This window comes from Balaenoptera physalus (genome assembly GCF_965194825.1).
Source record: "Balaenoptera physalus genome assembly, chromosome: 11".
In the NCBI taxonomy this organism is placed as follows: domain Eukaryota; kingdom Metazoa; phylum Chordata; class Mammalia; order Artiodactyla; family Balaenopteridae; genus Balaenoptera; species Balaenoptera physalus.
Genome location: NC_138896.1, coordinates 11884034 through 11906096, shown reverse-complemented (window position 1 = coordinate 11906096; position 22063 = coordinate 11884034). Strand labels below are relative to the sequence as shown.

The 22063-nt window shown below is 46.2% G+C and overlaps 1 protein-coding gene across 8 annotated transcripts in view; it reads right to left on the bottom strand.

Annotated features, from left to right (window-relative positions):
• The window catches only part of JARID2 (jumonji and AT-rich interaction domain containing 2), a 242770-nt gene extending 227838 nt beyond the window's left edge, over nucleotides 1–14932 (bottom strand). For 2 of the 8 annotated variants that reach the window (XR_014251301.1, XM_082415153.1), the window contains exon 1: nucleotides 11769–12152. Coding sequence is in view for 1 of the 8 variants with exons in the window: in XM_082415154.1 (XP_082271280.1) it covers nucleotides 14088–14132 (45 nt within the window). In the remaining 7 variants the exon portion in view is untranslated. Of the gene's footprint in view, nucleotides 1–11768; nucleotides 12155–14087 lie in introns of those variants that run through there. The other 6 variants (XM_082415152.1, XM_082415151.1, XM_082415154.1 and 3 more) reach the window with 5 other exon arrangements.
• Nucleotides 14933–22063: the final 7131 nt, after the last annotated feature.

Below are 22063 nucleotides of genomic sequence, written 5' to 3'. Positions count from 1 at the left end.
AACAATGTTCAGCTGTAAAAGCTTTTGCAAATCAAAGATAATGGCCTGGGACTTCCCTGGTGGCGCAGTGGTTAAGAACCCGCCTGCCAATGCAGGGGACACGGGTTCGAGCTCTGGTCCAGGGAGATCCCACATGCCGTGGAGCAACTAAGGCAACTAAGCCGATGCGCCACAACTACTGAAGCCCCTGCGCTCTAGAGCCCGTGCTCCAAAACAAGAGAAACCACCGCAATGAGAAGCCCGCGCACCGCAACGAAGAGTAGCCCCCGCACTCAACAACGAAGACCCAACACAGCCAAAGAAAAATAAATTTATTTTTTAAAAAAAGAAAAAGATAATGGTATTCCTTGGTAAACTGTCTGTTCTTTATAATTATCATTATTTATACTCCCAAGAGGCTTTGCCTACTGCTCCAAAGAATTCTGGAAGGAAATAACATGACAACTTCAGCAAGTCTCACGTTAGATGGAAAGGGAAAAGGCTAGTTCCAGAGTAGAAAATGTGTTTCATTGGGGCCATGTCAGCGCTGGGGTAGCAGCTCCATGTAATTGGAGCAGGGAGCAGAATTAGAAGAAAAGAAAAAACGCCACTTATCAGCTTCAGATATTTCCAAGTCAGACCCGTCGTCCTCCCTACCTCCCAGAGCTTCCTAGCTTACCAGAGCCAAAAGAAAACCCATTTTTATAGCATTATTAGAGTTTTGATTTATCACGAGTACAAAAGAGTGTGCTTCTCAGGGCTCTACAAGTCTATATTTGTATCAGGAGTCTCTGCAGGACTAAATGATGGTGTTTATATTGACCTGGGGTCGGGGGCAGTCCAGGAGAGGGAAACAAGTACTCCCCGACCTTTTCCACCAGGAGACTAGGCCTGTGGCTCAGATATGCCCAGAGCCCAGAGCCCGGGACAATCAGGCAAGTCAAATGTGTTCTTCACTTAAGGAGATTTCCTTTCACTCTGTCAGCCACCTTTCAGATTCCAGCGAAGTTTAAACCACAATGGTTTGGAATCCTAACAGCAGTTTTGAGGATTATGGTACAGAATGAGTATTTGCAAACATTTTTAAAAACACAGAATGCTGGATCATGCAGTCACATGTACCAATCGCTTCCCCCAAAGAAGTTCACTTATTAAATCCAGACCCTCCCTGGCCCCCTGCATGGTGGAAAAAGGTGGTATTAAACTGCATTGGCATTTAAATAGAAATCTGATCTCTGCCATTCAAGGATGTGATCACCACCGGGGATTACTTTCATGCATCTTTAAAATTCTTCCACATTAAAAGTTCTCTCAGGGTGTCAATACCAATATTACTTAACAAACCTTGCCTTTAACTAAAGTTTTAGGTCAAGTTTGCAGGGCTAAAACAAAAAGCTACTCAGCCCAAACACTGGTGGGTTGAGGACAAGTGTTCGCTGCCCATATTTTAATGTGGTTGTCACTTTGGGGATTTAGAGAGTGAACTTCAGTCGGATCAAAGCAAAAATTGTTTGCTCCCAGGATGACTGCTCATTATGGCCTTAAATCCTTTTCGGAATAAGGTGTGATGTGTATAAGTAAATATATCAAATAAACCCCCCTCAAAAAATTGTAACCAACTACAAGTCCCAGTGAAAAGGCTGCAGAGCGAATGGAATCGAATGTCAGACAAAAACCACACCACAAGAATCAGGCTTACTAGTGAGACTGTTTCCCCGTCCCCCACTAAACCCTCCTAAATACACGGGAATGAGATCTTTACAGAGCAATACCAAGTGTTTCGTCATTTTCAAACGATTAAGAAACCAGGTTGACTGCCCGTCTGGCACCTATCAAAGGTGGTAGCCTTGGCCACTCGGGATCATCAGTTTGGAAAGGAGTCACGTGGCATGTGTCAAGTACCCGGTCCTGGTGGCAGGGAGCTACTGCAGGTGGAAGCCATGTGCTACCAATTTAACTGGGACTCCAGCCCACGGATCCTCGCCATCACATCGACTCTTTCATCCCCCAACATCAAGACATTATCACAAGCTGAAAATAGAACGCACAGCGCTTTCATGCTCTGGGCAACAGAAGAATGGAAAAGGAGGGCAATTTAGGTAAAACCAATAAACATTTAAGTCCTACCTCATTTCTAAATGGACACCTTTACTGAAGAATGAAAAAGAAGGTGAAGAGTTTATCCAAAAGTACTCTTAAACGCCAAAAAGTAATGCTGCTTCTTAGCAGTTCTGGGATACCACCTCATTCTCACATGGGGGGAGGGAGGATGATAAAAAGCCATCATCAGAACAATCAAAAAGTGTGTCTGATATAAAGATCACACTGCATTTTACCTTAAGTTTGGAAGAAAAAGCACCTATATTATTTTCATTTCTATCCTCTTCCTCAGACAACCCGGATAGGCTGTAATCAGCAAGGATGACCCAGAAACATCGTGTTCCCTCTTCAACCTTGAGGCTGGAGAATTACAGCCACAAAGACCTGCAGAACCTAAAATAAGAATAATCTGGTCTAGATAGTTACAGTTTATAAAGCACTTCACATGTTAACATACGATTCTGCCTCCCCCAAAATGACCTTGAGGGGCCAATAAATGAAAGTCTAAGTCTCCCCATTTTATGCATGAAGAAACTGAGACTGAGGGGAAGTGATTTACCCAAGGTCACCGGCTCTCTTCCCACAGGGTTTGGCATCTCTGCTGTCAACTGAACTGTAAATTCTCTGAAGACAAGGACAATGTCATATTTTCTAACCCCTAACAGAGCCAGAGAATACATCAGCTGTATTTGACTGAACAGTCTTCCAAGCCAGAGCCCAATGGGACCCTTGTAACCGTACAAAACCCACCTCACAAACAAGGCTGAAATCACTTGCGAAAATAATGGGATTCTGGGGTCATTTTAAAGTTACGTCACGTCCTCACAAAAAAAGCATTTCATAAACATGAAATATGTAATTGTACAATTCCACAGACGCTTCTTCCTTTACTGCTAGTCATCCTAATAACACATTGTGTTCTCAGAGCAATTTTGTTTTACAAAGTGCTTTCCCATATCTTATCTCATTTAGTTCTAATGCCCTGAGAGAGGACAAGGAAAGAAAATAGAAACTTAAATAAAACCCAACTGACATCTTTACTACTTGTTACAAGGGCCTGTATTGGTTTTTAAAAGCCAACAAACAAACCCGCTGGCACTACCTGGGAGACTGTAAATTAGTACAGTCTTTCTCCCAGAAAACAACGTAAGAGGGATCTGAATTGTAAACACAGGTAACACAAAGTGGTAGTTCCACACTGAGGAGTTTGGAATTAAGTGCAAAAAGATACAGGAAAAGCATACTGCACACATCACTGTGGACGACAGCCCCCGTACTGTGAAAAGGCCATCAAGAACAGGCAGGTCAAGAAAACTGTGGTACAGATTGACCGAGTGCCCAGCAGCTATTAAAAATAATGATGCAGAATCATATTTTGATAATTGAAATGAGATATAAATGCAAAGAGCGCGGAACAGAACATCTCTTAGGAGTATGAGCCCACATAGGTAAAACGACACATCTACAAGTGCAGGAGCACCCCGTAGGTAATTGCAGTAGATCTTACCTTTGTGTAGCTGTTCGATTTGAATGATTTCTTATAAGGCAAAAGAATCGTTTTCGAAGGGGGACAAACCCTATTGGCCCAATTAGGTATGGGGATTACACGTGGATTTTATTTTCCCATGAAAATGAATCAATAACTGCAGTTACCACGGATAACTGAGGATTCATCTGGCAGGAGGAAGCATCTCTGAAAGCCGGTCCAAAGGCATTACCCCAGCTGGCCTTCCACTGTATCAGGGGCTGGGTTTCATGCCCCGGCTGTCACTGATAAAACGTGCAACCTTTGTTATTAGACACCTCAGGTTTTCTCAGCTGTGAAATTCTGATTAGTGAAGCTCACCTTTTTCCACTAGATCCTTACCAATTCCCTCCCACTAGTGGGTATTATTTGAAATACTCCAAAAGCTTCAACTCGACAAATATTTCCTCAACTGTGTGATGACAGAAAATTCAGCCTCTAATCGTGTGGGGTTAACAGGGTGAGACACATGTAAACACTGATTCCAGCACCTAGAGGTACGTGTGAGGAGTCGGGCCCACAGAAAAGGGGCTTGGCTCTGCCTGACTGGGGAAGGGGGTGGCAGGCTGTCCAGTCAGGCCTCAGAGTGGTCAAGGTGGGCTCCACAGGCAATCCGTCCCCTGAGCAAGTTGAACAACCAAGATGTGCAAAGGCCAAGAGGCTGGCTCAGCTGCAGTGGAACAGGTGGCCAGAAGCTCAAGGTAGAGCAAGGGCTTTTTATGCTGTGCTGAGGACAAACGTAGCTTAGACTTGATCCACTGAAGGTTCATGGTTGGATTTTCAAGTTCAAGGATTACTGCTCCAAGATCCAGGTTAAACATCTTCGGTGAAACATCTCTGTACAAAGATTCAGTGCCGCTCTAATCCTAATTCTCAATCTGTCAGTCTTTCTAACTCACCACCCAGACATATTCAGAAGTCAAGTGTTGGATAACAGAGAAGAGATTCAACCACCAGAGAGTGGGGCTGGGAAGAGATTACATCACCTTCTAATCTTTTTTTTTTTTTTAATTATAGTTGATTTACAACATTGTGTTAGTTTCAGGTGTACAGCAAAGTGATTCAATTATACATTTTTTTTTTATTCAGATTTTCATTACAGGTTATTATGAGATATTGAATATAATCACCTTCTAATCTTTAAAGCTTTGTTCTATATCCCAAAATGGACTTCAGAATATCTGTTGCTATTCATTTGGCTTATTAAGAGGCAAAGTATAGAATTCATCTGATTCATTTATTCCTGAGTCAGCCTGGAAGGCTGCCGACAGACCTGATGTCTCCAGGTTGGTGATTTCCAACTGTGTAATCATACCTTCTTGAGCATTTGTGCATAGTATGCAGTTTACAAAGTGCTTTCACATCAAAAATCTTACTGACCCTCCCAACAAGCCTGTGAGGTGTATGGAACAAGTTTTCCAGGTGAGGAAGCAGCCCAGCGAGGTTATGTGGCTTGCTCAGGGTCACACAGCTCATATTCCCAATCTTGTCCACTATAACCACAGAGGTGCCCTACATATTCAATAACAAGCCCGTCTCAATCTGAGGCATTAAATTCCCCACGCCCACATACTAGCAATAAGGCATGGAATCAAAGCACAAAACACTCCAAGTCCTGATTAGGTCAACATCCAACTGCTGCTTAACAGAATAAGCATTCATGCAGCACCCCTTCTGCAAACCTAGGGAGGGAATAAATGCAAGAAACACATGCTCAGCCCTAATCCCTTCTCATTTCCTCCTGGCACCTGTTTCTGCCCCCAGAGGCACCAAACACTTTTAACAGCTGGCAGAAATAAGAACCAAGAGATAACACACACAACCATTGTAGCCCTAACCCAAATTGTGGCTGGGAAATAATGGAGAAAGAACCACCCAGATTTAAAAAGAGAGCAATAAAACAGGGCGCCCAAATGGCTCCCACATTCCCCTGGGTGATTCAGTCACTAGATACCTGGGCTGCTGTCATATAAACCAGAGGGTCTCCTGATGGAAAAGACACACACAACCCACCCCCCCTCTCACGCCTCCCCACCCCCAGCCAAAAATATCACTGGAAAAGAATTCCTGGTTGTACTGGAGAAAATACGTGAGAAGAGCTGTACTGGGAGTACAGAGGGGCAAAATCTGTGGCTATGAATTTTATGACCTTCTAGGACTCAAGGTAACTAAACACTGCTGCCAGTATTTCAATGCTCACTGCCTTCCTCTTCATGGGTGGTGGAGCTTGACAGACTTAACAAAATTAGAACTTAAGATCCAATTTAGGCCTTCTAGGCCACACCAGCTCTCCAAAACAGCTCTCAAGAACTTCTGCCAGTAGGGTTCCCCTTTCTAAGGCCCTCATACACCCTATGAATACGCGAGTAATTATGTGTAATGTTCCCATTACTCACGCTGCCTCATTAACATATCTAGGCAGCCTTTGTTTACTGCCCGGCCCAGACCCTGGTGAGGATGTGAGGGCACATGATTTCCCCCAGCGCCCCACGGTACCCTATGCAGCAAAAGTCAGGGGCAACAATAAAGGTGGCAGAAAAAGCATCGAAGCTAATCTGTCACAGCCTCTGCGAAATCAAATGAATTCGGAAGCCTGGAGAGCAAACGCAGCCCAGGCCGGCCCTCAGGTAACACCGAAGAGCGTGGGGCGCGGGCACTTGTGAAATACAGAGCACAAACCAGCCGGGTCCCAGGACAACTGGGATCTCAGTTCTTCTTCCACTGAAGACTCAAGGAGACAGCCAGTGGGGGATAAGGGGGTAGCTCCACCAACTGGTGTTTAAAAAAACAACAAACGTGCATTTGAGACAGATCCACTCCTGCTCCTGGAGGCTGACAAACTGCCTTGACTTGCCCCCAACTTTCTCAAGCCAAAAAACCTCTCCAAAGGCTGCCAAGAGCCCCCATTATGGCATTTTCCCCTTTTCGTGGCTACTCCGATCACTCCTATTACCTCAAGTTCATCTGGACTAAGAAGTGGGGAGAAGATACAGCCTTTCACTCTCTGGCCAGGGCCTACCGGCCTCAGTTTTCCCTTCTGTAAAATGGACTCAACAGCCTCTTCCTCTCCTGTGAAGTCACTAGGGAAACAATAACTGTGGGCAGTTATTGCAGAACTGACATCTTCTCCTCACGATGCTAGAGTGTTTCCTACAATCCAAGCTCCTCTGGCACACTTCTTCAAATGGCAAAGAGGAGTCCCACGAGGCATGGGAGGCCTCCTCACAAGAGCAGTAAAGTCTGTGGCAAGACAGACTGGTGGAAGTAGAAAGAAAGCCCAACAGAGACGCAGGGCCCAGGGCTGTGGTCCAGCTGCCCACTCGGATGTGCCTGAGACTTGGCCCTCAGGATAGGATCTACCTCTGCACAACGTGGGCCCTCTCCCACCCCACACATCCTGACAAAGAGAACAAAGAGACAAAAACCACTTGCAAGAGGTGACAGGACAGGAAGTCCCGGACGCAGGCAGGATCATTCAACCGGGAGCAAAAGGGTATCCGGCAAGTGCTGCCACTTCCTGCTAGGTTCAGCTCTACTTTTAACAATTTTATTCTGAGTCAGAAATGAATGAAGATCCTTGATTGAAAAGTGTGAGGCTGCCAGAGGGCTATAGGGTTGTCTGAAGTCAAGAAAGATTAAACCCTAAAAGGAAAACAAAAATCTCACTCAAGTTGTCTACAAAAAAGTAGACCAAAGTCATCAGAGTTCCCACCTCCTGGAATGAAAGGGGCCTGCGATGAGGAGGCAAGTGTGGAAAAGGCTTTATGGACAGACAAAAGGGACCAGAAGCACGAAGTCTGGGGCCTGGAAAAGGAAGCAAGGCTTGTGGAGGGGAGGGCAGTCAGAGGAATGAGGAGAATAGTTACCTGGGAGATGGAAAGAAACAAGAGAACTGAGTAGAAACTGATTCAATGTGTCTTGTTTCCATTAACAGGTAGGCTTGAGGATCTGAAATGGAACAGATCTTTAGCAGTATCTCCTAAGTAAGACAAAAAACAGTTGCTGGATTACAAGATACAAGCTTCTGAACTCCATATAAATGAAGTGTAAAATCACTCATCTTTCCGCCTCCACCATCCTGAGAATGACACAAACTCTAAAAGTAATACAAATTACCTCAGCAGGGCCACTCTGACCCACATTTTATCTATGCTACCTGGCATGAACTAGATAAGCTAGTCTAGTTTAATATTTGAGGATTAAGGCTAAATACAATGGAAGCACTCTTATCAGAGCTGATAGGGACCATAGGTTAGTTAGCTAATATAAAGTTTATTAAGCAGGAAATCTTTAAAAAAATATATATCTACTTATACAGATATGTAGATTATATACATATACACATATACATGTAACGTAATGAACACATAAACGTGCTGTTACAGATATTTTTGAGAATTCTTGGTGCTCCATGTTATGCTTTTTTGTTTGTTGGGAAGGAAGTTTGGCCGTAAGTGAAGCTTGGTTCTTAAAAGGGAACCACTTGTAAAGCAACGTGTGCAGAATCCTTACAGATTTTCCCCAAGCCTTTTAAATGGGGAAAATGGCGGGCCCACATCTAATTTAACCGTCTCATTTTTTTTAGTACTTCACTTTTATCAAGGGTTCTCGAACATTCAGCTTCAAGCTTTCATAGAAACCAACTCTCTTTTCACGTTCGTTCAAAGGTTTACATAATATTTAACCGAAATTGCAATAATAAGTCTAACTGGAATAACCAGATTTGGGAATAAACAACTGACACTTGGCAAGTCTTCTATATGGGAAGGAGCCAAAGGGGACAGAAGCACACACTTCCCAGGCCTGCCCACTGGCCAGGAGCTTCGTGCTGAGATATCACAGCCAGGATGTTCTGCAGCCAGGAGAACCAGGGAGGCTGGGTAGGTGGAAGGCGATCAGTAGGAGTGCTGTTACTATAATCCTAGGGGAGACTGAGACCTGGACCAGTAACAGGAGCATCAAAACAATGCAAGCAGAATTCCAATAACTAAACTTCTTAGGTTGCAAAACTTTTAACCATTTGGATGAAAATGTCAGGAGTCAGGTCTTCAGACCATCATGATCAAGGGCAAACCTTAAAAATAGACCAGCTTTTCAGCATCCAGTCACGATTTTTAAAAAACTGAGAAACTACAAAAGTGTGCATCTACCCAAAAAACCCCCTTAAAACAAACCAAAAAAAACAATGCCTATGGCTAACAGCATACTTCCATCCATACTGCCCTGGCAATATCAGCTCTATCCTATATAAAAGACTGTCAGTATAACCACTCTTCACTCTGGAGTCTGAGCTGCCTGCCTGATCATTTCATGTCATTTTTCCAGATCCACATTACTGACTCATTACCGTTCACTTCACCGAAGTTATATGTTTTGAGTGACATGTTTCATCCTTATTTTTCCACTAGCCCTGTAATTTTTAGTGTGCGATTTTATAGAACTTGAGGTTTTTCACCAATGCAGACACCATGCTACATTACATACATCTCTGGTTACATAGATCTGCACTGTTCAGTAGGATAGCTACTAGTCATACGTAGCTCTTGAACTTTTGAAATGACTAGTCCAAACTGAGTTGCCCTGTAAGGGTTGAAAAAAGTACACCAGATTTCAAAGACACAAGATAAAAAAAGAAGGCAAAAGATCTTAGCAACTTTTGTACTGATTACATGTTAAGATAATGTTTTTATTATACTAAGGTTAAATAAAACTATCATTAAATTAAAAAAAAAAAAAGTCCAGCTTAGCCTTTACCAAGTGTTTTAATGTACTGGGCTTAATATGACTTTCCCATGTCGTCTTTGAAAGGAAGAAAAGGGTTCTATTTTCAATCTAAGAAACATCGGTTACATACTCCAGAAGATTTTCTCTTTCTGAAGGAGGAAAGTTTAAATAACCTTTGGAACAGGATATGTATTAGCACTGGAGTTATTTCCAAGACGTGTGTAAACGAGTCAATAGCCCTCAGCCCAGCAACAGGAACTGGTCTAACCTCCTATGACAGAGGAAACAGCCATTAAACCATCTAAGTACCAAATAATTCTAATTGGCTATTTGGGCCAATGGCTATGGGGGACACACAAGTCAGGTCTACAGTAAAGTAATAATAACCGAAGTAATAATAACTCAAATTGGATTATTTTTAAACATAATTTTTTTTTAAATTTCAGTGACACACTTTGGACTCTTAAATTGACAATATTCCTTCTATAACCTCTCCAGACAGTGACGGTTGCTAAATTTTCTCTGCCTGAGACTTACGTAACAAAGAGAAAAGTTTTCTCCACTACCAGAGACAAACAGAAAGCAAGCCACGTGAACAGCTCAAAAAAGGAAAAGCAGGGCTTCTCTGGTGGCACAGTGGTTAGGAGTCGGCCTGACAATGCAGGGGACACGGGTTCGAGCCCTGGTCCGGGAAGATCCAACATGCCACGGAGCAACTTAAGCCCATACGCCACAACTACTGAGCCTGCGTGCCTAGAGCCCGTGCTCCACAGCAAGAGAAGCCACCGCAATGAGAAGCCCGCGCACTGCAATGAGAAAAGCCCGCGCACAGCAACAAGGACCCAATGCAGCCAAAAACAAAATGAAATAAATTTTTTTTAAAAACACCATTCACTTTATAGCAGTACACCATATATACTCGATAAATATGTTAATCAATAAATATTTTTAAAAAAGGAAAAGTGTAGCAACTAAATAATGTGTACACATTTTTTTCCCCCAGAACTGTAAAATAATTCAATTGGGTGTAAAATGGGGGGGAAGGGGGGCGCCACGGGGGGCAGAAGCTCATAAATCCTACCACTACATTTTGGTGTCATTCTTTTTCTTTACAATTTTATGTAATTATAGTAAATCCCGCTTTTGAATCTGGTAACACAAACTTTTCCCAGTTTTTTCAATCATACTGCACTTTTAACTCAGAAAATTAGGTACTTAAAATTTACAGCCTAGTGTTACAAATTCTGCTTGAGCTGTCCTAGGAATCAAACTGGTAATGTTTTCATGCTAACTGTATGAATCATATCTTCATGTGGCAGAGATTTTTATTTCAAACTCATACCTGCTATAAAGCATCAAAGATCAAATGGTTTTGCAACCTGGGTATCATCTGTTATTCTGCCTAGGAATAACCAACCAGTGGAGTGATGGAAATGGCATAAAATACCCATAGAGCAAAACATGCAACTGTTTTTATTGTCCAAGTGAATTAGGGCTTTGAAAGGCAAATGTTTTCAGTTATTTAAGGTATTGTAGTGGGAATCGTGCCCAGCAATTAAGACAGGATTACAGTGCAATTTATGAGTTTCACAAGGACGTCATTTAATATGAAATATAACAATCATTTCTCCCAAAGCCTGCCATCTACAATCCCACCCCCAAACTCTGCTTTGCTAAAACAATAAACTAAACGGCAACGCGGCAGGCATCTACGGCTTTTGAGACTACTTGCAGGAAATGTGCTGCCTTCCACGAGCTCAAGTAATAATTCCACCTTACATTGAAAGAGCATACATACTGTTTTACATCTTCCACGGACATTATCTCACGTACGTGATTTCAGATAAAGTAAAGTGGCAAAAGCACGTATTACTTTTTCCATTTTACAGAAAAGTAAACAGACCCAGATTTCCAGCCTCTTGTTCTCCGGTTCTCAAGAACTAAGCCCAGAACACCTTAGACTTGCAGTCCAGTGCTCTTCCAAGCACGCGCATCAATGACAGTCTTCCCCCGTCTGCCCCACCCCCTAAAATACTCAATAGGCCTAGAGCTGGCACAGCGAAGAGGTGCCACTCTGGTGTTTCAAGGCATCCATCAAGAGCAACAGTTGATGCTGTGCAACATCACCCAGAAAGGCATCCCGCCACATCCTGCCGAGACACCCCCAACACGACTTAAAAGTGACAAGGTGGCCAAATCCACAACATGGTTCTCCTACAAAGCCAAGCTTCCCTGCATGAAGTTTCCCTGCTTTTCAAAAGCGTTGACGAGAGAACACGACCACCACCGCAGTAATGCCACAGCATCAGCAGACCTGGAAACAGAGGAAACGAAAACGTTTCTGCAGACAGGAAGCGTCTCCGCCCTGCTCCCCACCCCCTAAATGGAATCAGCTGGGTTGGGGGCGCTCGCAGGGGGACCACAGGCTCCCCGCGCTCACCTGGAGGGAAGCGCGGCGTTTCGCGGCGGAAGGCCGAGGCCGGTCGCATCCTCCTCCTCCTCCACTTCCTCCTCCCACGCGGCAGCCCCCGCCTCCGCGCCGCTCCCTCCTCCCCCGCAGCCCCGCCGCGCTGGAACCTCCCGCCCGACTTTTGACGTCACGGAGGAGAAGGTTCCACCCGGGCCCGTCCCTTTGTGACGTCACAATGACAAAAGAACGCGGCCAGAGCGTCCGGGAACCCGGAGCCGCGGGGGGCGGAGGGAGGGAGGGGAGGCCGGCGCGAGGCGGGGGAGGAATCAGGGGGCGGAAAGGGGGCGCGCTGACGTCTCGCCGGCTTAACCTGTTGCTCTCGGGCCCGCACTGGAGCCAGCGGGCAGGGCCGCGGGGAGCCGGCCGCGCCGCCGCCGCCATGCTCCGCCGTGCGCGCGCTGGGGGCGCCCGCCGCAGCCGCGCGCCGCCCGCCCCCTCCCCGCCACGCCCCCACCCCGCGCGCCGCACCGCCCCCTCCCCAGGCCGACCGGCCGCACCGCCCCCGCGCCGCACCCACCCATCCGCCAGCCCGCCGGCTAGCGCCGCCCGCCCGGAGCCCGGAGCCCGCAGCCCGGAGCCCGGAGCCTGCAGCCCGCCCCCTACAGGCCGCGCGCGGACTCCGGGCCCCGGCCCAGCCCGCCGCGACCCCCGCGCGCCCTCCCCTTCGCAGCCGGCTAGAGCACATCGGGAACACGGGCTCCGCTCCCCGAGCGTTAACTCGTGCTCTGCCTCCTGCGGCCGCCGCCAGCCACGGGCAGGGGGCCGGGCGCCAGGACTCGACACAATCCGCTGACCACCGGCAACAAAACATCCCACCCCACGCCGCTCCCCAACTTCGTGATGACTGGGGCGGGGGTGGGGGTGGCTCTGGTCCAAGTTCTACCCCTTTTGCTTTGTGGCTGCACCCGGATCGGATGTGCCCCGGGAAGGCGTCCACGCTCGCAGGCAAGGTTGTCTCCCTGCAGTTTCTACTGCCCGAGTTTAAACTAGTCCTTTGCATTCTCCCCAGCCCTCTGCAATGCGGATGTATTTTAATTCTTAAATTCTTTAGGGAACAGCTTTTTAAGTTGGGCTTGATTATTTAACCTTGCATTTCTTTCATAGTTGAAGTTTACGTGTCTAGATTAGGATCAGCCCTCAAGAAGAGATATTCAGCTTTTCCATTAAATCTATTTTTTACAAAACCAGTGCCCCGAAGGTCATCTCCCATTACACACATCACACTGCTCAAAAAGGGAAAATATTAAGACCAATTTGTCGACCCGAGTTAAATAAAACTTTCTTATAACGTTACATTATTCCTAATGTGTGTTCATTTGGCCTTTTTTTTTTAATGGGTTCTTTGATTTAAAGCATGCACCTAATCACCGATCACTCGAGTGCATATTTGGTTAATCCTCGGTCCCCCTCTCCCCTCCCTCCCCCCAAACTTAAAAAAAAAAAAAGCCACCATACACAAAACAAAAACACTCCCCATGCCAATCAAAACGTAGCTGTACTATGCACAAAACAAATTTAACTATTCCACACCAGTTAAATCTCTGAATAATCACCCAATTTCAGAAGGCCAGTTAACTGGGAGTAATTATTTGTAGTCACTTACATATGCATTCACATGCCTTCTTAAAAACATTAGCTATATTGTATGTCTTTTTCCCCCTAAAACTGGAACCCATGAATTTTTAAACAAAACCAGTCCCATTATTAAAGTCAATCCCAACAAATGCATTCGCTGTAACGCGATTCCCAATTGGTTTATGTTGCGAACCAAATAAGCCAAAACGACCACATACATTAAATTTGATGTGCCAGTGCAAGGAACAAGATCGCCATAATCGGACCCTCGATTGCAACTTAAAGGGCTTCCAACACACATGCGTTACACGATTTCCCAAATAACATAAATAATAATAACACAGGCTCATTTGCATGCAAAGTGCAATAGGGGCCAAATCCGCCCGAGAATGCAGTTTAGTCACATTACCGCAGCCCCTACCCCCCCCCACCCAGGCTCCACCAAAATCCCCTGCCTTTCATCTAAAACTAGATTATGGTTGTGTCATTCGAGGTCAATTTATTCACTGGAGGTATCGCTACACCAATCTGTTTTTTCGTCCAAACTAGGCAGACACGACTTTGCCTGAAAAAGCCTTCTTTCAGAAAAGAAAGAAACAGCCTTATCGGACGCTGTGTGTAAAACCCTTCAGCTGCAGAATTATCTATAAACTTGACATTCACAGCCATTGCTTAAAACTACAAGTCAAAGGATGTGTTGTTAGGAGCACTTACGTATTTCTTCTGAATGATATTCCTCTTGGGTCTTTCCTTGCTCATTCTGAGATCCAAATGCTGATTGCAAAAGGGGACAATTGCTTCATGAATTTAAAGCCGTCAGAAATTTGCAAAAAAATATCCTGGTGGTTTTTATTGTTGTTGTTGGTGGTGGTTGATCTTGGAATCCGACTTTTCTTCCTCTTCCCCCAAAGCCCGATTCGCCTTGAAATAAATCCGAAATTGGGAAGGAGAAAAAAAAAAGCCAAAGACGAAGCAAACAAAAAAAAATTTCACTTTAGTAAAACACTCATAATGGAAAATTTCCCCCGAAACACACACACACACACAAAAAAAACCGACGCCCTTCACTCCCCCCCCTTTTTCCTCCAAAAACTACATCAGCGAAACGTGAAGGTCCTTAGTGTCTGATCCGTAGTTACATCTTGGAAAAGAAAAAGGAAAGATAAATAAAAAATGTTGGAAGTCACGTTTGTGCTGCAGCAGCAGTGCGAGCAGAAGAGTCAACTCCAGCGGCGGCGGCGGCGGCGGCGGCAGCACCACAGCGAGGGCTCGCCGAGTCTCTTTTTTCCAAGCCCCCTAACCAATGAGAGAAAGGCTATCCAGCCCAACTTTAAATGGACTCTGCTTTTATACAAGTTAGGGCTCCTCGGATAATTCCCCGCCGGACGCTAGCCGAAAACTCCCACAGCTGGGCCACCAAGCGCCCGCCTCCTCCGGTGCCGACCGCCCCTGGCCGAGCCCAGAGGACCCCCGCAGCCCCGTCGACGAGACACCCGAGAGGCCTCGACGAACCCTTCCCGGGCTACCCCTCAGACATCGCTCCCACGCCGAGCCTAAGAGTGGAATTGAGAGAGGCTCCCTAGCTCAATGCATGGCACGCTCGGTCGCTCCACCTCACCCCCTTTCCCCAGCTTGCCGCTCACCCCACAGCCGCCACACGCTAGCCCCCGCCACACCTCGTGTCTACCTGCAGCCGGGCTGCTGGGTGCCAGTGCCCCAGGACGGCCGGCCCCGGGGAGAGCCGCCTATTCCCGGGGCACCTTAGAATGGTCCCCTTGATCTTCTGGAAGTTGTAGTCCCCCGACTACAAAATGGCTATGGCCACGGGAGCTGGGAACTACAATTCCCAGCCTGCCCCGCAAGCCTGTCACTCAACTCCCCTCCCTCCTCCCCGCCCCCTCCCCCTCGCCGGCCCTGCCAACAAACGCCTGGACGTGTCCCGCGTGTGACACTGAGAGAGGCTGGCTCGGGATTGGCCCGCAGAGCGTGTGGTCCGCGAGCAAGGAACTCCCCACGCCGGCCCGCCCCCTGGCCCCTGGCCGCGGCCCCCCTGCCCCCCCCCGCGGCGGCCGGCCCCCCCCTCCCCGCGCGCCCCGCCCCCACCCGCGGCGCAAACCGCCTGTGGAATCGAGGAATTGCGCGCGCGCCGGCCCGCGCCGAGGGGCCGTGGGGGGGGGGAACGTGCGGCGTCCCAGGGGAAGGCCTCGGAGCGTGGCGGCGCGGGGGGCGGTGTCGGCGAGGGGTTGGAGCCAGTCCTAAGGAAAACTGGGCCACGCACCAAGAGGAATCCTCGGTGCGAACTAGTTGATCGGCGGCGCCTGCTGCTTCGGCGGCGCAGCCGGTGTCACCTCAGGACACCGCCTCGCGTCGCCGCACGAAGCGTGCCGCGGTCGGGCTCGGGGGAGCCCGAGGTCACCTCTGCCCGCGGCCGCACGCGCCTCCCGCGCGGAAAGGCCACCTCCCGGCGCGGCACGCGGCCCGGCGGGCGAGGACGGCGTCCGGGGTAGGGGGACCCCAAAAGGGAAGCCCTGGCCCCCGCCTTCTACAAAAGATCTCCGTCTTTAAGGAGATCACGCTCGATCTTGGCTGCTCCCGGCGTCTTTTGCGTCTGGGGCGCCTGTGCGCGAGACTAAAACATTGAGGGGGAAACGAGTGGAATATGGAGCCCGAGCCACACAGACACGCACACCGTAAGGAAGCATCTGGAACGCCGAGTGCCAGGAATGTCAACGGCGGTAGCCACGCGAGAGCCCGCTTTCTACCTGCGGCTGCCCCCTGTTGTGCTTATTTAATCGTCGATATAAATGAAGTAGGGAGGCCCTGGTGTATCTCTTCGGCCTTCGCGTTATTAACAACTTTGTCAAGTCTCTCTTAGCCTTTCTGCATTGTTAATTTCCTCGTTTTCACCGTGGTTTTACAGAAGTGATGTTCTAAAGCATCTCCTCTCCGGCAACCCTTTTAAGAAATGAAAAAGTGGAATAAATGCGCCCTCGTACTCATTCCCATACCTTCAATTCTCCTTCCCGTTCCTCAGATTCTCCTTACCTCCAAAGTATCACAATTGTTAGGTTTTACCTGCAGCAGTCTGAAGAGAGAACCTGGTGTCTAGAAAGGTCTCAGGCACGAGGTAAGAGACCTGGATTCAAACCACCCCTGGGCCCCTTCCTAAAAGGTACCCGACGGCCTCTCTGAGCTGGTCAGCTTCCTCATCAGCAGATTAGTGACCATCAAACCTTGTGGGGTGGATTAGATAATCATGTGAACCCAGCCGAGAACCAGGCATGTTATTAGAAGCTTTCAATAAATGAAATAAAGTGCTGCTTTAAAATGCTTTTTAAGTATTACTTTTCCTTTTTAAAAAAAAAAAAAAATCTGCCTTCTAAATTGAAATGACATGCCGTATGTCCCTTTCACAATCAGAAAAATAAACGACCCTCTGAGCCTTCACGTGGCGCCTGTGCTGAAGGACCCCACAGAACAGGCTCCAAGTTTCCATATTGGCCACCCAGGTGACTTGATGGTTAGGTTACAACGAGGTGGTTTCAGAAGACTTTCTGATCATTATGGCCTGTATTCTGGTGGTCTCCGCTTCTCCACACTCTTAGGGTTTTAACCAGCTTTCAGGAAGTTTAATGTCAGATCTGCTCATCCCCAGGCAAAATACTAAAGAACAGAGCTGGGTTTCTTCTAGCTTGCCTCAGCTAGCCCCTAAGGCTGGGCGTCTCTGTCCCCAGGCCAAGAGAACTCTGCTGCGGGCTACTGTCTCCAGGTCACCACATTTGAAAAACCATTCTCATTGAGGCTTGAGGGCTGTTTGCTCGTTTCCAAAAGATATGTATAACATTAGCGTTGTTTTCCCTGAAAAGGAAAATAGGTTGGCCTTTTTAGCCATTGAAAGGCTTTCCTGTTGTGGAAGTCACTGTCTCCTGATGAACTTCCTTTCCCTGCCATCTTGGCAAAGCCATAATTACCTTTTCCTCCTCTTTTTCATTTTCTGTAAGTGAATTACCACTCTCCTGACGATTTTTACCTCTCACAGCACGTCTCTTGACCTCTTCCAAGTCGTGAAGTAGGGGATGGCAGGGTGGGGGAAGACCTCACTAGGTACAGTGCTCCTACAGGACCTGTGTGCCAGCACTGGTCTCGTTCCTGAGGACACAGAGAGAGAGAGAGACCAAAAGTTCTTCGTCAAGAAACACACAGCTCAGTAGAAAAGGCAGACTCTACGACAAATTATGATACCTCTAAAAAGTACTGTATTTGCATTATAGAAAAGGTGCTAAAGGGAATGCTTTAGGTGACCAGGAATGAAGGAGTTTTGAAGGATGAGTAGGAGATCAGCAGTTTGAAGTATGCTGAGCAACTTTCCCGCATTAAAAAAAAAAAAAAATCATGAGACCTAAAAAAACAACCACACTTATGGATGGGACTCAGTTTTTGTTTGGGAGTGCCCAAAAATGAAACTGAGAGGTGAGCAGGAACCAGGACCAGAAAGGTTCTGTGTGCCACTTTGGACTTTGCCTATAAGCTAAAAAGAAGCTCAGAAGGATTTCCACTAGCCGTATAAAGCGGATTTGTGTTTTTGAAAAGTAATTCTGATTGTGAGAGATGAAATTGAGGACTGAAGAAAACAGAGGCAGGGAGAGCTGGAAACCAGTTGCAATGTTATTGCATAAATGAGGTGAGAAATGGTTATGATCTGAATCCAGCAGCAGAGGAAATAGCAGAGCTAGCAGAGAACACGTTGAGAAATACTTAGAATGTCAAAAGTCAATAGGACTTGGGAACTGGTTAGCTGGAGGGAATGGTGACTAATAGGGCAGAGTCTAAAGACCATTCCTTAATCTTACATTTTATGCCCTTAATTAGATCAATTATCCACTGTAGGAAGCCTGGGAACATGATGGAAGTGAAAGAGGAAGAGGTAGCAAATCATCAGACACAAGAGCAGGCACTTACTATTCTGGGTCCAAATCTGCATGGGCAATCATATTTAACCAAGCATTCTAGTCCACCGTTTGAGTTCCTATAAGAAATGACAAGGGGGCTTCCCTGGTGGCACAGTGGTTAAGAATCCACCTGCCAATGCAGAGGACAGGGATTTGAGCCCTGGTCCCGGGAGATCCCACATGCCTCGGAGCAACTAAGCCCGTGCACCGCAACTACTGAGCCTGTGCTCTAGAGCCCACGAGCCATAACTACTGAGCCTGAGCGCCTAGAGCCCAGGCTCTAGGCTCCGCAACAAGAGAAGCCACTGCATTGAGAAGCCCTCACACCGCAACGAAGAGTAGCCCCCGCTCGCCGCAACTAGAGAAAGCTCGCATGCAGCAACGAAGACCCAACACAGCCAAAAATAAATAAATAAAATAAACTTATTAAAAAAAAGAAATGACAGGGCTTCCCTGGTGGCGCAGTGGTTGAGAATCTGCCTGCTAATGCAGGGGACACGGGTTCGAGCCCTGGTCTGGGAAGATCCCACATGCCACGGAGTAACTGGGCCCGTGAGCCACAACTACTGAGCCTGCGCGTCTGGAGCCTGTGCTCCGCAACAAGAGAAGCCGCGATAGTGAGAGGCCCGCGCATCGCGATGAAGAGTGGCCCCCGCTTGCCGCAACTAGAGAAAGCCCTCGCACAGAAACGAAGACCCAACACAGCCAAAAATAAATAAATAATTAATTAAATAATTAAAAAAAAAAAAAAAAGAAATGACAAGGAAGGAATTAAAAAGTAAAGACCAAGGACAGAAGAATAATCCACAGTCCTATATTATATGCATATTGAAATTTCCCTCTTAATGCAGGGATGACACACGTTATCCCACGTGCTTCCACACATGAATCACAACCATGGTTCTCCTAAGAAGTAACTCAAGGTTCATCTTCTCCAGAAATCCTGCCTTAATAGCCCATCTTCCCTGCCCCCCCCCGTATTATATCCGTATATGCTTACATTCTCCAATTTTGTCTTATGTTCCCATCTCCTCTCCAAATAAAAAATAAGCTTTCTAAAATCAGAGACCATGTTGTCTACTTCTCATCCCCTCCCCAAAGCTCCAGAAACTTCTTAGAATTTGGCAGGGTCCAGTAAATGCTTACTGATGAATATTTCACCCAAACTATAATGCCTGACTATTTAGACTTTTGCCAGCCCTTTAGTCTCTTGACTATCATCTCCAGTTGCGTTTTGGAGCACTACTGTTCCTCCTCTTCCAGTACCCAAATCCACCATAGTGCTGTATACTCTTTAAGGCCCCAGCTCCAGTCTTATCTCCAGTTCAGCCTGGCTGCTGGCATTCCTCCTCTTGAATTCTCATTGCCCCAGTTACTTCAGCCACATCTTTTAAGAATAAAAATTACACGTATTTAAGGTGTACAGCGTGATGTTTGGATATGCATATTCATTTTTTTAAGAGGTGTGGAAACTTACCACTCAAGTGTATATATATATATATATTTTTAAAATTTATTTATTTTACTTATTTTTGGCTGTGTTGGGCCTTCGTTGCTGCACGCGGGCTTTCTCTAGTTGCAGCGAGAGGGGGCTACTCTTCGTTGAGGTGCGCAGGCTTCACATTGTGGTGGCTTCTCTTTTGTGGAGCACAGGCTCTAGGCGCGCAGGATTCAGTAGTTGTGGTACGCGGGTTCAGTAGTTGTGGCTCATGGGCTCTAGAGCGCAAGCCCAGTAGTTGTGGTGCACGGGCTCAGTTGCTCCGCGGCATGTGGGATCTTCCCGGGCCAGAGATCGAACCCGTGTCCCCTGCACTGGCAGGTGGATTCTTAACTATTGCACCACCAGGGAAGCCCGTATATTCATTATGAAATGGCTGTTACAGTCAAACTAATTAACATATCTCTCACCTCACACAGTTACCATCAGCCCCATTTTTTGAGCTTTAAAATTTTATTCCATGTTGTCTTTGTTTTCTGATTATGTCATTTGTATATCTTGTCTCTCCTATTTAGATTGAAAATCTCACTGGAGCCATGATTTGTCTCATATTGAGGCAGCGCTTGGGCAGTGAGGCCCATCACTGGGTGGGAATCAGATGTTTCTAATGTTAACTCTCTGAGTGACCTTAAGCCATTCATTTGACCCCTGTGGGCCTCCGCTTCATCATCGATAAAATGAGAGGGTTAAATTCAATTATCGCCAAAGAAATCTGTGGATCCAACATGCTCTAATCCTACTTTGACCTTTGTACTGTGCTTCCTTGTTCCCCTCTCAGTGCTGGCCCCCCTAAGTAGACTTAAATACATAATTGTTGGGTAAGGATTACTAAGGCAGATTTCTTTATACTTGTATGTTATTAATTGCCTAATACAACCTTATATTTCTCTGTGATATCTAATGATACCTTTCATTTATATAACTTGTTATAGTGTTTAAAGCACAGTCATAGTAATATAATTTAACCCATAAAACAACCCAGATTAAGATAGGTCTTACCATCTTCACTCTTCCAGTGAGAAAATGAAATAGTAAGAGGTTATGATTTGCTCAAGTTCATATAACTAGTAGTGTGGCAGAGCCAGGAGTCAAAGCCAGCCCTCCTGTCTCTGCATCCCTTGTGCAGGCCACCTCCCTGGTTTTCTAAAATGTGGTCCAAGACACATTATTCCATGTTACCAGATACTGAAAGAAAAGGATGTTTGAGGAGACAGATTTGGAATTTCTAAATTACCCAAAGATACTTTACTGTAGAGTTTAAAATCCCTAAGAGGCATATAGTTTTCCAAACTACTTTGGCCACAGAAGCCTATTTTTAAGGAGCTGGTATCCATGGAACAGTCTCAGAGACATGCTTCACCCAATATGATGAATTTATGCTTCATAAATTATTGCTGACTGACAATAATTCTTACCTAAGTGACTGAGTACTTTATGTGAAGTTTCTAATTTTATATAGGTCTATCTTGGTATGTAGGGGGAAGGGAGTTAGGAGGAGGGATGTAAAAAATAATCTTTGACTGACATCAGGTTTATAAATAACTATGAGCCAGTGTACTTAGAAGGTAGGGGCTTCTGTTGAGAGAAGGTAGAACAGCTATTTCAAGCTGAGATTTGCCAGAGTATTTTAAAACACTAGAAGGTAAACCAAGAAGTAAACAGCCTTCTTAAGAGTGAGTGATGTCAAGGAGACATTAGTTCTTTTTGTTATTCACTGTTCCCTGTCCCTGAATTTATAGTCTCATTTGTCAAGCTTCACTTAAATGCCACAGTACAAGCCAGATACAATAAAATAATATTTTATACTGGTTGACTGTGGACCTCATTTATACAAGTCACTGAAAGTCCCTGGTCCTTTGGATTTTCTAAAATTTTTGGACTATCATTACTATTCTGCTTAGATTATGTCTTGTGTTATTGAAAGTGAGCTGGCCCCGATTCAGAAACTCTGGTAAGGCAGCCAAGATGGGAAACCTGCAGTTCCTAAAAATAGAAGTTACTGTTTATAATAATACGGGTACTCTGTGTTTGGGGGGAAAAAAATCTATCAGTAATTAACGAAACCACAGGGGATCATTATGAGGAAACTGAGGCACAGAGATTCCAAGTAGGCAGGGAAAGAGGAAAGGAACTGTATTAACCAGGGCATCTTCTGTTGCAGCTGAACGAAGCCCACATGAAAATAGCTAATGGAAAAAAAGGGGGTGGAGAGGTTTGCTTCATCTAACTGGGGAATCTGGAGT